Source organism: Boleophthalmus pectinirostris, unplaced genomic scaffold (assembly GCF_026225935.1).
Source record: "Boleophthalmus pectinirostris isolate CB_2022bp ecotype Guang Dong unplaced genomic scaffold, ASM2622593v1 HiC_scaffold_6, whole genome shotgun sequence".
Lineage (NCBI taxonomy): Eukaryota > Metazoa > Chordata > Actinopteri > Gobiiformes > Gobiidae > Boleophthalmus > Boleophthalmus pectinirostris.
This window is the reverse complement of record NW_026571447.1, coordinates 5,516,021-5,534,783: the sequence shown is the minus strand read 5'-3', so window position 1 is coordinate 5,534,783 and position 18,763 is coordinate 5,516,021. Positions and strand designations below refer to the sequence as shown.

The window sequence follows — 18,763 nt, the reverse complement described above, 5'->3', positions numbered from 1 at the left end:
TTCAGTTTTAAAATTTTCTATAAAAACATTAGAATGCCACTAGTTGCCTGGAATGTTCCACAGTATGGCATTAAAGTTGAGTGTCTCATAAGAAAGCAGAAGGTAACGCCACCAGACCAAAATCCTGGGCAGATCTGTGGAAAAGCAGACTTCCAACACGGAGAATCAGCCGTGCATTTGTGTATTAGTCGACTTTTAGTTTTGATTTTCTGACAGGCCTAATGTGGTACACTGAGGACCACAATGCACCAGGGCAAAAAGTAACAGAAAATAATCCAATATGGCTGTATGAATAATTATATGCCACTTTAAAATCGACAAACACAATTACACATTTTTACTTTAGATGTACTGTGTAACTTTTTTGGTTGGGGGTCCGGCACCTGCTTGTTTCTATGGATACGTCGTTGCTCTGCCTGGAATGTTCCACAGTATGACATTAAACAGCTCTACCTTACATTTATTCGATTACATGTAGTTTTATAGCTCAAAAATACCTAGAAAAACAGACATTCTGACTGTGAGCGGGATCGCCTCTCCAAAGATCTGACCTGTAAATTGGTCTGGTTTGGACTCCATGAAAATAGAAAGGTTTAATACCAAACTGAAACATTTGAGAAAAAGTGATAACGTCTCCATGGAGAAAAGCATTCGAAGGGCCTCCACCAGAAAAGTTACACAATGCATCTTTAACTGTACAATACCAACGGACTAATAATAAATTAAAATACATTTGATTTGTATTGCCCCTTTCAAGATATCCAAAGCAGCTTACACAGTGGTGGAAGGTAACAGAGTATGAAAGTAAAAGTACAATACTTAAGTACAATTTTTACATTTCTGTATTTTACTTAAGTACATTTTACAGTGGACACTTTTTATTTTTGACCATAGCCCGGATACAAATGGTCCAAATGAGTTTCTTCTGCAGGGTGGCTGGGCGCTCCCTTAGAGATACGGTGAGGAGCTTGGTCGCACGGGAGGAGCTCGGAGTAGAGTCGCTGCTCCTCCATGTCAAGAGGAGTATTTGAGGTGGCTCAGGTGTATGTTCTGTGGGCGCCTTCCTCAGGAGGTTTTCCGGGCATGTTCCACTGGGAAGAGGCTCCGGGGAAGACCCAGAACACCCTGGAGGGACTATGTCTCTCAGTTGGCCTGGGAACACCTCAAGGTCCCCCGGAGGAGCTGAAAGATGTGTCTGGGGTGAAGGAAGTCTGGGAGCCCCTGCTTAGAGTGTTGCCCTCGTGACCCAGCCCTGGATAAGTGGGGGGAAAAAATTGATGGATGGACAGACATTTTTTATTATTTTTATTTTATTTTATTTCAATACCTTTGGGAGCAGTTATCTGTACTTCCCACTCCACTGCATTTTAGGACTGGACTGAAAAGTAAGATGTACTTTTCTTTATGGTTTGAGACCTGCTGAAATGGCTCAGACTTCTTTTTAGCACATTTCATTTGAGTTAATGTCCAAACTTTGAGCAAACCAAATACATAAAAACAGCTAGAAAAATTCAGAAATCAATTGATTCACTTAAAATCAGCTAAATTCTTTATCAGAATTACTACATTTCATATGGAAATTGTTCTAAAAATATCTGCAAAATACTTTTACTTTTACCCTTAATTTATTAATTTTTTTTTAAACAAATACTTTAATTCTTTTAAGTCAATTTTTTCATATTATATTTGTATACCATGACACTTTTACTTAACCCATCAATCTTTTACTCCAGTATCTGTACTTTTACTTTACAAAATTGAGTACTTCAGTCACCACTGAGTTAACATTGCATTATTCATTCACTCCAGCTGCCGTGGGGTAGACTGATGCCAACTAGGCTGCCAGTCTGTGCCACTGGTCCCTGTGACTATCACCGATCACTCACCACATTCTGGGCAGACGTCTTGACAAAACAAAAACAGACTGCACTAAACTAGACTCACGTTTATCTGCTGCCCTCTGCTGGACATTTCTAAAAGCACCAAAAACCCACAAGTTGTTAAAACAAGCTTTTTTTTATTCCAAAAAGCATAATTCATATTTAGAAATGATAGATGCAATATAATCATATGTGTAAATAGGTCACGTTTAAATACAGAATGTGCTTAAAGAGCTCAAAAATATCATTGGGAAATACTTACAGACCCCTTATTTTACAAAGTGTTTTACGGTTAGTACTCCTGTATATGTTCGTGTTTCTGTACATATAACCTTCACCACCTTCACCAAACATCACAGCTTTGTATGGAAGACAGTTCTCTCTTTTGCCACTCCGAATGACAAAAAATCAGGATCAAAAATAGAAATAAAAAACTATCTCTGCACAACAAATAAAAGGAATATCTACATTAGTTAAAATCACTTCAGTTTTGGATTTGAGTAGTTTTGAGTGGTGCATTTTGTCACCTGCATTTGCATTTGCTCTGCTTGGAATGTTCCGCAGTGTGACATTAAACAGCTCTACCTTACATTTATTCAATTACAGACGGTTTTATAGCTCAAAAATACCTAAAAATACCTTAAAAAACAGGCATGAGCGGGGTTGCCTCTTAATTGCCTAATATATCTATCTAAATTATCTTAAAACCATAATCATACATATCATAAAAGCAATTAAAGCCGCATTGTGTAACTTTTCTGGTGGAGGGTCCGTCAAAATACTTTTCTCCCTGGAGATGTTGTTGCTTGGTCTGGAATGTTTCACACTATGGCATTAAACCTTTCTATCTTCATGGAGAACAAACCAGACTAAGTTACAGGTCAGATCTGTGGAGAGGTGATATTTTTGAGCTCTAAAACCACCTGTAATTGAATAAATGTAAGGTAGAGCTGTTTAATGTCATACTGTGGAACATTCCAACACCGCGTGAGTTGTGTGGTCCTCTGAGTCTTTTATTTATTTGACTTATTTACTGCTATTTTATGATTTTTATCGTTTTGCTTTTCTATTGTTTTAGGACTGGTATGACCACATTTTGGCAATTTACCTTTTTGTTGTCTCCAATTTATGATCTCTCTGCAGCACTTTGGAAACTGCTTTGTTTGTAAAATGTGGATTTCGATTCCAGGCAGAGCAATAACATATCCACAAGCAGGTGACGGACCCTCAACCAAAAAGTTACACAGTGCACCTTTAAAGATACATACTGTGCTTTGGTCTAATAGTCTATGACGCACTTCAGTCATAAACATATATTTTGGGCATTTTAATGAGAAATAATTCAAGCGAAAACAGCAATCTTTGTCTAAAATGACTTTAAAAAGATAAAAGTCTGCCCCTTTACGTTATATCACAACACAGAGCTGCATTCTGTTGCCCCACTTATGGATCGCTGCAAATTGTGAGAGCAAGCCGTGGATTTGTTTGTTTATTTGAGCTAAAATGCAATGCCACACTGAGGGATTATATGTGTATTACGGATTAATTAAAAAACAAACAAAAAAAAGTAAAAAGCAGTGGGCGTGTATCGGGGTAAGAGAGTGGCGTCTCTTATAAATTGGTTTAGTCAGGATACTAAAATTTCAAGCTCAATTTCAATGCTAAGGAATAGACTCGATACTCAATACCGATTCCGAGACCATGATGGTAATAAAAAAACATAAAAATTATTTCTTTAGACAAAATAATGTGATTTTCAACATTAAATCGTAGTATTTTCTTTTCTATTCTCATGTGGTTTTATACAGTATGTGTGTCATCCCTCAGTGGTGCAGGTAGGTTCCATAGTGGTCCATGGGTGTATACTAGTCTATACGCTCTTAATTAAAATTTTCACACTGACTGCCATGAGAGGGCGCTCTAGGCTCGTGTGTAAGTATCTGCTCCTTCTAATACTCCTGTACCACTGTGACTTCGCTTTCTACTATGTCGGCAGCAGAAGAAAGACGAAGAGCCACTGTCCTGTCTGTATCGTGTCAGTCGATCGCACCATTACTTCTCTATCACTGACAATTTAAAATTTAAACAAACATAAAGACAACTGAAACTATCCTGTCGGGATTCAGAAAGGCTGGAATAATTCTAACTGGAACTGAAGAGGAAGCGGCGCTCTGTTTACCTCCGAAGGTCAGGGAGTTACTCAGAAGTGACACTGAGGATGAAGAATTGAATGGATTTAGTGATTTGGAGTGAGATGGAGAGTTTGATAAACTTGTCCTGTTCTGTTGTTTATGTTATAGTTTATCTGAAGAACTGTTCATATGTGATGTTAACAGTCTGTTGTTCTCTCTTCTGTTGTTATTACTAGAACTTGACTTTCAAGATGAAATGTCAGTTCCTGGTCTCTGATTTTATAAAATAAATTTACCCCAAAAAGTGCGATTTATAGTCCCATGTGACTTATGTTTTTTTCTTTTTCATTACGCATTTTTTGGTTGGTGCGACTTATACTCCAGAGCAACTTATAGTCCAAAAAATATGGTATCTATTTTCGACACTGCTTTTAGTACAAATTTGATTTTCGATACCTTTGACAACCCAGCTCTAAATACAACTTGGAGAGGGTAAATGAGAAAGGAAAACAACTATAATGTGATAAAAAACTGTCTATTTTACAGAATCTGTCTCCTTTAAACCAGTCAAAACTACTCAAATTCAATTCAAGTCTTTTTAACCCAGGCCAGATATTCCTTTCCTGCAGTGTATATATTTCATTATAGTCATTTTCCCTTAAACCGATCACACACTTGAATGTTGGATACCCCCTCTTTAATCTTAGTTAATTACGCTGTAATCCAGTGCTGCTCGTCAACGGCAGTCCACCGGTAAAAGTTCAGTTTGGTGCCGATCTGGAGCTGCTTCGGAGGGGGGTGCCTAGTTTCCAGGTTGGGCGCGGCCTTCGGGAATGAGGGAGGTGAAGAAAGTGCTGATGAAGGCCCAGGCGGTGGTGAGGAAACCAGGTTCAGGTGCGGCGGCGCGGGCCCGATCTCGCTCCGAGGGCTCCTCTGCGTCGTCCTCCTCCAGACCTTCGTCCATCAAGCGCTCCTGGAGAGGCACACAAATGAGTTAGGTTCAGGGTTCATTAAAGGTCCTATATTACGCAAAATAGACTCTTGTGAGATTATGGACATGTTATAATATTGTTACCTCCTCAAAAAACTGGAGTTGGGTTTTGTTTCATTCACATGTGTTTGTGTAATGGTTCATTATTAGTCTGTCTACCACAGATCTCCAAAGCTCAAAATGCTCTGGCGTCAGTCCATATGAAATCAGCCGTTTTCAAGGAATCTCCCCTATGAGCCATCACAGATTTGGCTGATTTTAAATTTTTTTATTTTTTATCTAAAATTACCAAATAAAAGAATCCCAAATTTTAGCTCAATCCCTTGATTCGTTCCTGAGTTATGGCCCATTGAAAATTTGGGGCCATGCTCAGTTTTTTGGAATCTTTAATTTATAAGCATGGTTGAGAGACCATAACTTCATAAAAAATAGAGCTAGGAAGCTGAAGATTTGTATTATTGTAGGTTCTTGGTCATAGATTCTAAATCTTTTGTCAAAGGGGGGTGCTGTGGGCCCGCAAAATATCAAATTTGGTTGCCACTCTTTTTTATTTTTTCAATTTTTGAGGTCCAAGATCTATTTACTCCGAGCAGATATTTACAAACTAACTGCTGAACCTGAATATTTGAGAGAATGACCATTTCTGACAACAACCTCACTTTTCTGAGCTTTCATGTGGACAGATTTGACCTTTTTGGCCCCTTCTTTGGAGCCTCGGTTTCCCATGTGGGCATAGTTAGATGATGATAAAGTTTTTACCAGAGAAACATATTCTGATTAGTTTAAAGTAATAAAAACATCTATTATTAACTTCCTGCATTTCAAACAGAATTTTTGAAAATCAGCTCCCACGGGTCATTTTTGGTGGAGCTTAGGTACTTTTCCACCTGCTGGCAAGGTTCAATTACCTTTAATAGACTTAAACACTATTTGCTTGTTATAAGGAAAAATCTAAATGATTCTAGTGGTGATGTATGTGGTTTAAAAACACAGTGGAGCACTTCTCGTATTACCACATGGTATCGCAAGGTGGAGAAGAGCATTTTCAGTTTGAGAGAAGAACTCGGCCTAAATCTGCAGGGCTTGTGTGTTAAACTTGTGTGAATGAAACAAAACACAACTCCAAGTACCGGTCTGTTTGTGATGAGGAAACAACATTAGAACATAGATCAGAAAATAGAGTAACATGGGCCCTTTAAAGTTCAGTGAGAGCACTAAACATGGATTGTAAGTTTAGAGTACATTGCAGTGTGATTTATTTAACCATAGATTAAAGCCATTTTAGAAAAAAAAAAAAAAAAAAAGGCTAAAATAAAAGTGTTTTTTGTTCTTTGACTCTTATTTCTACTTTAAAGGTGCACTGTGTAACCTTTCTGGTGGAGGGTCCGTCACCTTCTTGTTAGGGATGTAACGATATTCAAATCTCTCGGTACGATATTATCACAATATACATCTCACCGTACGTTATTTACTGTGATATTTTGAAGAGACTAATATAATAGTAGATAGGACACTTTTTTGCTTTTAAAATACCTTGACAAGATTTTGGTGTGAATTATTTCCGTCATAATCCCAAGAATTCAAGTAAAAAACATATTTCCTCATGTCTGCACTGAAATGAATCATGGGATATGTAGTTCCCGATGTTTATAAGCTGTTACTACTATAAAACAATGCACTTCAGCAAAGGAACTTGTGATTCGATATTATTGTGACACTTTTGACGAAACGACATCACGCTATTTCAGTTATTGTTACATCCCTACTGCTTGTTTCTATGGATACATCATTGCTCTGCCTGGAATGTTCCACAGTAGGACATTAAACAGCTCTACCTTGCATTTATGAAATTACAGGTGGTTTTAGAGCTCAAAAATAACTAGAAAAACAGGCATTCTGACTGTGAGCGGTGTTGCCTTTCCACAGATCTGACCTGTAACTTGGTCTGGTTTGGTCCCCGTGAAGATAAAAAGGTTTAATACCATACTGTGAAACATTCCAGACAAACTAATAAGATTTCATGGAGGAATGCATCTGACGGACCCTCCACTAGAAAAGTTACACAATGCACTTTTAAACATTAGGAAAAAAATTGAAAAAACTACCAGTCTTTTTTATATGTTTGCTCAAATGAAAATATCCAAAAATAAAATTCTGTGGTATAATAAGTACCATTTCCTGCATATCCTGTTGTCTGTGGGCCTCCTCTTGGGCTGCCCCTCGCTCTCCTCTCACCTGCTGCTGTTCAGGTCTGAAGGGAAACCAACCCTCCTGATGCCTGCGATGGAAAACACACACTTTACTTGTACACTTAAAAACAAAAAAGTTAAAAGTTATATTTAATACCTCAAAGATCTTATATATTATGCAAAGGGCTCTATTCACGCTTACGTCACAAAACCAGCAAACGTTTGGAAACAGGTGGATGACGACTTCTTTTGAGCTCTGTTGGTAATAGACCTTTTTCGCAACGGCTGAAAGTGTCGCGATATAGGGTAAATGTCACTTAATTAATGCCTTTCTATGCCAAAATATCTGTAGAAATGTCTTGTGTATTTTCCACCAGCTTCATAAATATGCCCCATCACCAACTCTTCATCCAATAAGGTGGATAAAAGACATATTCTGTCCATGAAGAATTTATCCACAATTATCAAGGTAAGAAAGACGAAAACGTAAAGGAGAACAACGACGACGTGAACTACTCCTAAGCAAAATAAATACTGGTAAAATTTCAGATTTGTGCTGCAATACAGTGAGGTCTTGAGTCTAGAATTTGAAAATATACCAATATAATCACCTGACTTTCAAAACAACGTTCTCCAGCTAAACTCAGATAAGACTGAAGTCATAGTATTTGGTCCACAGAAACAAAGAGACAGTGTCAGCAGTCACCTACAGTCTCTCACCCTGAAACCAAGTTAGGCTAGAAATCTAGGGCTAATAATGGACTCAGACTTGAACTTTAACAGCGACATCAAATCAATAACATCTGCAGCCTTTTACCATCTAAAAACATGTCAGAAATCAAAGATATACTGTCTAAATCAGACTTAGAGAGACTTATCCATGCGTTTGTCTCCAGTAGGTTAGATTCTGTAATGGTCTCTCACTGGCCTCTCCAAACGAGCTGTGAGACACTGCAGAACATCCAGAACGCTGCAGTTTGGGTCCTTGCTCGAACCAAGAAGTACGAGCACATGCGTCCTGTACTCAGGTCTCTGCACTGGTTTCCTGTGGCTCAGAGACTTTAAAGCAGCTCTGCATGTACAAGTCTCCCCATGGCTGAGCACCAAAGTCCATCTGTGACATGTTAGTGTCATATGAACCATCTGCACTCTGAGGAACTCAGGGACCGACCAGAGTGTCCAGAATCAGGACTAAACACGGAGAGTCAGAGTTTCAGATTCATGCAGCTCAAACCTGGAACAGTCTGAACATGTGAGACACACTCTACTCTGACTCTGTTTAAATCCAGGCTCAAAACATTTCTGTTTAGCTGCATATGACAGTTAAATATAAAATATATAAAATGTTCACACTGAAGCCGCGAGAGGCTCTAGTCGTGTGTGTCAGTATCTGCTGCTTCTATTACTCTTGTACCACTGTCACTTCACTCTACAGCGCATGTCTCCTGCAGAAAAAGCTGTTGTCCTGCTGCAAGTAGTGAAATACCGAAAACGGTAATTGAGCAGCAGAAAGAAAGTTTGGAGTGAGTGAGAAACTTGTGAGGGACTGGTGGAAAGCGGGGATGGAAAACACAGCGTCACAGCACCATGTAACTTTCCTGGAAATCACTGGATCCTGTCAGGATTCAGAAAGGCCGGAATAATTCTAACTGGAACTGATGCCGAGTCTGACAACAGCTACGCAGAAGAGGAAGCAACGCTCCGTTTACCTCCGGAGGTCGTGGAGTTGCTCAGAAGTGACACCGACGATGAAGAATTGAATGGATTTAGTGATTTGGAGTGAGATGGAGAGTTTGGTAAACTGTTCTGTTCTGTTGTTTATGTTATAGTTTATCTGAAGAACTGTTCATATGTGACGTTAACAGTCTGTTGTTCTCTCTTCTATTGTTATTACTAGAACGTGACTTTTAAGATGAAATGTTGGTTCCTGGTCTCTGATTTTATAAAATAAATTTCCCCCAAAAAGTACGACTTGTGTTTTTTTCTTCTTCATTATGCATTTTTTGGCTGGTGCGACTTATAGCCTGAAAAATACAGTTTTGATTTGTTTGCATTGTGATTTTAAAGTATTTCTTATTCTGTAAATACTACTTTGAATGACTTTTTGTAAGAACTGTGCTATACACATAAATGTGCCTTGCCTTGCTCATATATACTCACAGGTAGACGAGAAGCATGGCCCCCAGCACCATGACGAAGCGACTGAAGGATGAGTAGAAGTACACTATACTGAGCAATACTGCGGCCCTGGACACCGTGTACAGCCAGTCCAGCCAGTCACGGTTCAGCTCGTCTTCGTTAAGCACCGCCCCTCCCTGCGCGAAGGGATGGGACAATTAACATTATAATCGCCATATCATCAGAAAGTGTAGAAAAAAACTACTTATCCATGTTTTCTTCTAGATCATTGTTGGTTTCACTTAGAACAAAGTACAATATTATAACCATTTAAATATGGAACTTATTATATTAAAACTATAATTCATCATATGCATAAATAATACTCCCCACAACTGTACAACAACTCCCCCTTATGGAACAGATAATACTCCCTACAACTGTACAACTCACCCTGATGTAACAGATAATAATCCCTACAAACAGATAATACTCTCTACATCTGTACAACTTACCCTTATCTGACAGATAATACTCCCTACAAACAGATAATACTCCCTACTGCATATACTGTACAACAAGGCACCCTTATGTAACAGATAATACTCCCTACAACTGTACAACAACTCACCCTTATGGAACAGATAACCCTGATGACCTCTTGTAAGTATATAGGTGAGATATTTTTGTTACTTAGTTTTCAGTTTTATTTTGACTTGTATATACATTAATATAATTGTGTTCATTGACAGCAGTCTCTTGGTATTTATTATTATTTATTATACAATTTCTCTTTGTTATTATAATATGCTGTGAGCTACTGTGTCCAAAAAATTTCCCTTGTGGATCAATAAAGTTTGTCTAAGTCTAATATTGTACCGTGCCTACCTGTGCGTTCATCTGGATGTTGGGGTTCACTTGGAAGTTGGGGTTGACGGGCGGAGGGGGTTCGGGCAGCGGGTTGGGTCCCAGAGGAGGCTGCACAGGCGGGTCAGGCTGAGGGGGGGTGGAGGACGGGGCGGAGGGAGCTGAGGAACCGGGAGACTGAGAGGCAGCTACAGCGGCTTGACTGGAAAAAGCGAAAGAACAAAACAAAAAGTTACTAAAAGGTTCATTGTGTAACTTTTCAGTTGGGGGTCCGTCACCTGCTTGTTTCTGTGGATATGTCATTGCTCTGCCTGGAATGTTACAGAGTATGATATTAAACAGCTCTACCTTATATTTATTCAGTTACAGGTGGTTTTATAGCTCAAAAGTGACTAACTGTGAGCAGCATTGCCTCTCCACAGATCTGACCTGTAATTTGGTTTAGTTTGGTCCCCATTAAGATAAAAAGGTTTAATGCCACACTGTGAAACAGTCGAGACAAAGCATTAGCATTTCCATGGAAAAAAGCTTTTAATGGAAGGTCCTCATAATTTTGTTATTTATTTCATTTCATAGTTTTGTTTCCATTCTAGTACTGCTTTTTGGACCTGTAAGAGATGTAAGTCACCAACTCAGCCCTTTTTTGTACAATCTAAATGTAAACACATGGTAAAAAATCTCACAAGATTGTTTTTCTCTTGTGTCAGGGTATCCCCAGGTTTGACTACCTCAAATTTAAGACCTTTTTAAGACCTTTTTAAGACCACTTAAATGAAAATCGACCAACATCGCACCCATTATTGAATAATGACCAACCAACTACTGCATCTAGAATCTAAGAGCCACTGTGGATTAAACCGACACTTCCCCATGATCCCATGATCCATCCACTGTTTTCCTCTACATACTCCAAATTAGACATTCATTCACGTTACATGATTTCACGTTGTTGTTGTTGTTGCTCCTCCATTTAACGTTGCACTGCAGCCTGGTTGAGTTTACAGGCTAATGAAATTTAAGACCTTTGTGAAAAAAATAAGACTTGGACAACAAAATTTAAGACTTTTTAAGACCTTAATTTAGGAACATGAAATTTAAGACCTTTTTAAGACTTTTAAGACCTCGTGGCTACCCTATGTGTGCACGATCTTGTGGCAATTTTGTCTCGCGAGATTGTGCGGCACGAGATCTTGTACCATCCCCACTACCTACCAAGGGATATTGCCATACTGTAAAATCCTGACTGACTGACCTGACCTGACCTGAATATAAGCTGAATATCAACTAAATTTGAACAAAATTTTTACATTGTACATATATAGGCCATATCTGAATATAAGCCACAGGTGTCCACATCTTCAAGAAAGTTATTAAGTTGGGGCGGTCTGCTTTTATTAACTCTCAAAGCTTTTGTCGTCATTTTGCATTGAGTCAGTTCGTTAAGCTGCTGTCGCCAAAATCTCACCATCGACTCATTGATGCTGAGCTCACATGCAGCGGCTGTGTTTCCTTCTATAGCCACATCAGTCGCCGTTAAAAGCTGCATCATCTGCATTTTTTTGTGTGTTTTTCATGAGGAGGGTGTGTGTATGAAGCGCAAAATAATTGTTCAAAACACAATCCAACTAGAATCTTCCTCGGCGCATGTTTCCTGCAAGAGTCTATGTCCTGTCTGTATCATGTCAGTGTCCTGGAGGATTTCAGCAGATTTCAGACTCTCTCAGGGGTGGGGCTAGTTCTATCAATCAGGTATGAGTGGATGTCCGGCTACTGAATTTTGAGACGTTTCTTCTCGTCATTTACACACATGGGTAAGACGTGTCCCCCTCACTAATGTTCATTTAGCATCATAACTTATTTGATCACATGATAAACTATTTGAGTGCACTGACAATATCACTAGCTCGTGTAGCAACTTCATGTTAACCCTAGATCCATGTGTAACCGCACAGACAGCGGTGTTTTCTACACTCACACTGCTCATATCCGCTGTGTTGCTAAACCATAGACCGTACATATGAATGGACAATGTGCCAAACAAAGAATCCATCCATATATTAACCACATCATTTTATAAGCCGCAGGGTTCAAAGTGTGAGAAAAAAAGAAGGGGCTTAAAGTCTGGAATTAACAGTATGTATTTTCAACAATGCTTGTACATAAAAAGAAAAACATCTGAATAACTAGACGAGCACTTACTATTGCATGTAATAGTGCCGTGCATACATCTGTTGCCACCACAGCACCTGCATGGGTACGTAGGCCGGGTGAGGGGGCATGTTCCCGGGCAGGGCACCCTGCAGAGGGACCTGTGGACCTCCAGGCCTGTGGAAGAAGAGGCACCGCTTTTACTTAGAATTCAGAAGAAAAAACAGTTATTTCGGTTTTGTTTAAAAAGGTCATACCATTGTGGGACACCAGGAGCATTGTACTGGGGCAGGCCTCCTCGATATCTCAGACCATCAGTAACCTCAGAGGAAGAAGGTGTGTCCTGATTGGGCGAGGACGCAGAGGAGGAGGAGCTTGAACTGTCTGAGCTCTGAGAGAAAAAAAAAAAAAAAGTATAAAAACTGAGGGTTTATTTACACTAGTTCTGGGTTGTGCTTAGTTTAGTCCTGATCTTCTCTTTGTTGAGTCCTGTTCTAGTCCTGGTTTAGTGATGATCTAGTCCACATTTGGGTCTCGGTTTAGTCCCAATTAAAGGTGCACTTTGTAACTTTTCTGGTAGAGTGTCCGTCATGCTTTTCTCCGTGGAGATGTTATTGCTTTGTCTGGAGTATTTCACAGTATGGTATTAAACCTTTTTATGTTCATAGAGACAAAATCAGACCAAGTTACAGGTCAGATTTGTGAAAAGGCGATCTTGCTCTTGGTATTTTTGAGCTGTAACTGAATAAATGTAAGGTAGAGCTATTTAATGCCATACTGTGAAATATTCCAGGCAGTGTTCATACATATTCATAGAAATAAGCAGGTGACGGACTCTTCACCAGAAAATTTGCACAATGCACCTTTAAGTCTCTTTTCTATGAGAGTTACAAATGTAACCAAGGTTCTATGAATCACAGCCAGCATCATTCAGAGCTTTCAGCGCCACCCTCAGGCTGTTAGTTGTGATGGTTTTCTCATTTAAGTTGGGGACCACCCACCAGAAAAGTTCCATAGTGCACCTTTAAATAAGTTTACAGTCATGAAGGATTATGGGAAATGATACTCACACTGGCAGAGGGATCGGAGTGGGCCTGGGGGGAGCTCGGGGGGCTGTGAGATGCACACACCAGGTGCATCATGTGGTATTCATCCTGCTGTGGCGCCAACACGACAAGAGCAGACAGAGGCAGGAGCAGACAGGAGCGGAGACAGGAATCAGGAGAGAGAACAAAAACAAAAGAAAACAAAACCAGTCAGGAGCAGCTGAGGCAAAAGCATCCAGAATGCCTTTGTTTGGCTTTTGTTCCACTGACTGGTCTGTGTGCTTTATACTGTGGCCTCACACTGACTACAGTAGAACAGAACAGAAAGCCTGTATTGTCATTATACAAATAATGAAATTCAGAGCTGCTCTGTCAAAGTGCAAGAATGAAGCAAATAAATAAAACAAATTAACAGTTCTCATTCAGTATGGTGACAGCTTTGGGGAACAAGCTGTCCCTGAGTCTGTTGGTCTTAGCTGGAATTGACCTGATGCACCTGCCAGAAGGCAACAGGTTGAACAGGTGGAATCCAGGGTGTGTATTGTCTTTAATGATTTTCCTCACTCTGCTGAGACAGCAGGAGTTGTATAACATGGTTATGGAAGGCAGAGGGCAGTCAATAATGTCCTGTGCAGTGTTGGTGACCCTCTGTAGCTGCTTCAGCCTCTGTGCAGCGAGAGTGCCACACTACGATCAGAGGTTGGCAATGTATTAAAGCATCAGCAAAATTGTAAAAGATGATTTGAAAATATGATACTTTTGAATAGGAATTTGAATCTATTGTCTACTCTATAATATAAAACTATGTCAGAAGGCTACAAATAAATCAGTTTGAAAAGATGGCCATAGATACCTATGACGCTAGCATTACAGTCAAGTACTGTCTGACTAAAAATGTACTGTTTTATACATATGTATATATATGTGTGTAGTACCTTTCTGAGAACATCTCCGAGTTGCACATGGTCCTGAAGAAGCTGCCCTGAATACACCAGCCGCTGGTCTTTAGACAACTGAAAAATAAAATACATTTAAGCAAGACAGGTGGAAGAGAAATCATACCATAAAATAAAGTTACAAAATTGAGTAAATATTACAAATAGAATGCATGTCATGCGTATGTACTCGTGGTGTAGCAGCAAAAAGGAGAAGATGGCTGTGAATCATGATTTACACTTTTCTTTCTTAAAGAAGACATATTGTGTTTGTGTCTGATATATAGTTATAAACTATGATATCTATGGATCATTATGTTGTAATTTGCATATTTTAAATCACAATATTCTTCTAAAACAACTTAATAAAGGAAGCAAGTCCGCTGACTTCTGCATTAAAAAACTCCAGTGACAAATGGGAGTTGACATCGCCATAAACATCATCATAACAAAGTCGTGTAGCTAACGCTCCCTCCTATAGATAGCTGTGTTTTATTTTTTTCATTTGTTCCAAAATGACTGAGAGGTGCTGTCAAATCCTGTGTGCATCAACGATTAAGAAAATAAAACTGGAGAAAAAAGTAAGGGTTTTGATGGTCAATACGATGCATTGAGAATAAGTGATTTAACATCACTCAAACACGCACGAATCACTGCAAATACAACCACAACATGGCTGGAAGCTCTAAAAAGTCAATAATAGTTTTGAGGCTTAAAATAGGACAAGCAGACATGAGCACATTACCGGTTTGCTGGGATAGACGTTGGAGATGTGGCTCTTCAGTCTCTCCACAGTCCAGTTTAAAAAGCAGTTGATGGTCTGGTCTTCATATTTCTGGTTTGGAGCTTTGATAACCAGGGTGACAGGTGCATCCATAGCTCCAGGATCCATGGTTCATAACACCACCACCTCCACCACCACTACTACTACTACTACTACTATTATAAGTGCAGCTGTGGCCTGACCAGGACTCCGACCAGGACTCCGACCAGGACTCCGACCAGGACTCCGACCAGGACTCCGACCAGGACTCCGACCAGGACTCCGACCAGGACTCTACCTGTAAAACTTCCTCAGGTCCTCATGTCCTCAGGTCCCCTTCAACGGTCCCTCCTCAAGTCAACATCCCCGTCTCACTCCTTTTACTGGGTTTTATGAGCTGCAAAGTTTATAGGAAAAAAAAACAAAAAACAAAACACTGTTAAAGTTGCTCTGTGGAATTTTTCTAGTGCAGGTTCCATTACTTCCCAGCAAATCAATGTTCCTCACTATGTCATGTCAATTCAGTTACAATTCATTATTCAAATATGGGTATGGGCTCACCTCTCCATAGGTCTGGTGGTTGTGTTGTATATGTTTAATACCATATTGTGGAACATTAAAGGCAAAGCAACGTCATGCCATAGTGAACAATTTAAAACAAAATATTGCATCTTTGAATGTTAAAAAGTTCTCAAAATGTTGCAGATAACATGGCCCATGAATAGCATCTCCATGGAGACAGAAAGGTTACGTAGTGAATCTTTATCGTTTCTTTTCTTTACACAAAGTTTTTCTGTAATAACTTGAGGGATAAATAAGAGATACGTAACACTATAATCCAACTAAACTAATTAAACCTGGACTGGACAAAGACTAAACTAAATAAATCACAATCCAATTTAGGAAAGAATCATTACTTGTATGTTGAAGAAATCAATTTATATAATGACAATTCCTTAATCAACAGGTTAACCATAAACTACTGTATACTCATAGACTGTATAAAGGAAGAAGAAGAATGCATGCAGTCTTGGATTACACTGTACTAAAACTCTAATGCCATGGATTTGCTTTCAGAACAAAACCAATTTTTAAAAGGTCATATATCATTCAAAATGGACTCCTCTGAGCTTTAATCCATGTTATAATGTTGTTACCTCCTGAAAAAAACAGACCTGAAGCTGTGTTTTGTTTCATTCACACATGTCTGAGGAACACCTGGCTGCATTATTAGTCTATCTACATCTCCAAAGCTCAACATGTGCCATTCCACCTTGTGATGTCACATAGTAGTTCTCAAGTTAACAGAACTACTACATTTACCTCATTTACCTCTAGTTCAGTAGAGTATTTGCAATTCCATTGGAGCATCACAATGTGTGTGTTTTTTTTTTTTTTTGAGTGAAGAACTTATCCTAAATATGCAGGATTTGTTTGTTAAGCGTGTTAATGAAACAAAACACAACTATTTTTGTGATGAAGAAACAACATTAAAACATAGATCAGAAAACAGTATAATATAGTGCCTTTAACTAGAAAACAACACCAAACTCGAAAGTGAAAGAATGTCAGTCCATATTTATCATTTCACCACATCTTTCCCATAAAACATAGAGGCCTAAACCACATGATCTTTAGTGACAGTTGAAGAAGCTGCTTAAAATAAGGGAATGTTTACACTGTGGATGGGAGCAGAGTTGCATCACATGTACTGTCAACAACCATTTGGACATGCCCCATGTGTTTCTGAAATGCTCATACACTCAAATCTTTTGGAATGACATATTTTTTGTTTGTGAATAGAAAGCTTGATACAAACCTAAAACTTAATGTAAAACAAGTACTTTTTGGTGTGTTTGAGAAAGATATTTCTGGAAAAAAAAAAAAAAAAAAAAAAGTGCTGAACTAAAAGTGAAAATCTAATGCTATCAAAATATCATACCCATATTTGTTGTATTTCAGTTCCTCTTGTCCTCTTATGTAAATTCTCAAAATTATTGCACAAATCCCAAAGCCATGAAACCAAAAACACTTTGTACAGAATTTGAAATATAAAATGTGAATGGATTTATTAGTTTTCTACATTTGTATAATACATAATTCAGATATTGAACATGCTGAGCCCTGTGAATATGAATTCTTAAGCCTCAATCAATGTTGTTTATACCATTGTATATTACTTCGTATATATAAAATAATAAAAAAAAACATAAAAATAAAATAAAAATAAATAAATGCTACTACTACTACCACTACTACCACCACCACCACACTACTACTACTACTACTACTACTACTACTACTACTACTACTACTACTACTACTACTACTACTACTACTACTACTACTACTACTAATAATAATAATAATAATAATAATAATAATAATAACATACATACATACATACATAAATAAACTAACCATATCATTAAAAAAAAAAAACATATTATCACAGAACCAAAGCTAGGTTGTAGAAGCACATTTTATAAATATATTCCTTGATTAAGACAGATATTTACTGGTGACAAAGCAAAGTTTTAATAAGCACACTGAGTAGATTAGCTCGCTTGTGTTCATCTAGTACTGGCCATTGGTTTAACAGGGAAACCGAGCGTAGCATGTGGCTAACGGTAACACTAGCTTTGGTGGATTTGCACGATAAGAAACGTACATTTTTCGCAAGATGACAGCATGTTATTCCGCCCTAAAGTCTCATTTTGTCTGGTTTTATCCCGAAATAGCCTAATCATGATATTATTACCTGGATCGCTGGGGCGCCGTCGTCTTTTCCCGTCTCTTGTTGTGTTGATGTCGGGCGTGTAAGCGGAAGCAACGTGAGCGCAGTACGTCATCACGTGGGTGCCAACAGCTGATCGAAAGCCTGCCACGTGATAATGTTTTTTTTTTTTTTTTTTTGTTTTTTTGTTAATTAGTTAGTTAGTTAGTTTTGTTTTGTTTTTGTCCTTCTTGAAAAAAAAAAAAAAAAAATCTAATATATATTTAGTCCATGATTGAGAATTTTGAGAATAAGTTTAAATGTTATTGGCTTCATCACCTCACACCAAGTAAATAGAGAAATTCCTGCTTATTTTTCAACTTTTCTTTATGTACAGTTCTATCCCACCATACAGAGTAATAATTAGAAAAACATGCAAACTTGTCATATGCACTTCGCTATTCCCGATGAAAATAAAGGTAGCATAGTCACCAGAACGGGAGGGCAAAAATATCGATATATTGTATCATGTAATTCGATGATATAGTACCAATATCAATGAGGCTGAGTGTTATTTGTATATTTTACTTAATTATTTTGTGACTGCACTACAATTGCAAGGCTTGTTTAGAGGGAGGAACCTGCAGTCTATTTGACATATCCACTTTTGTGATGATTAGGGTGTGTTTCATATTAACTTTGCACAGCACAGGAAGTGGTTTAACAAAGACTTTTAGTACCACATGATTTAGGCTTTAGAGGACTTATGTTGCATCTAACATGTGAAATGGGTTGATCATTAAAGGTGTAACTTTTCTGGTGGAGGATCCATCAAATGCTTTTTTTTCTTTGGAGATGTTATTACTTTGGAATGTTTCACAGTATGGTATTGAAGGAGTGGGAGCTGGAAAGTGTTTTGAGCATATAAAAAAAATAAATAAATAACATAATGTGCCTATTTTACCAAAATAGCAGACA

At 38.4% G+C, this 18,763-nt stretch overlaps 1 protein-coding gene across 1 annotated transcript; it reads right to left on the bottom strand.

Moving 5' to 3' along the window:
• Window positions 1-1,997: 1,997 nt before the first annotated feature.
• herpud2 (HERPUD family member 2) lies at window positions 1,998-17,949 on the bottom strand. Its single transcript, XM_020939972.2, has 10 exons — window positions 17,831-17,949; window positions 15,052-15,466; window positions 14,307-14,384; window positions 13,396-13,482; window positions 12,583-12,716; window positions 12,377-12,502; window positions 10,199-10,379; window positions 9,353-9,507; window positions 7,176-7,281; window positions 1,998-4,985 (listed from the first exon to the last, which is right to left on the bottom strand). The coding sequence occupies exons 2-10, from the start codon at window positions 15,196-15,198 to the stop codon at window positions 4,815-4,817; spliced, it is 1,185 nt and encodes a 394-aa protein (XP_020795631.2). The 5' UTR covers window positions 15,199-15,466; window positions 17,831-17,949; the 3' UTR covers window positions 1,998-4,814.
• Between the last annotated feature and the right edge of the window lie 814 nt (window positions 17,950-18,763).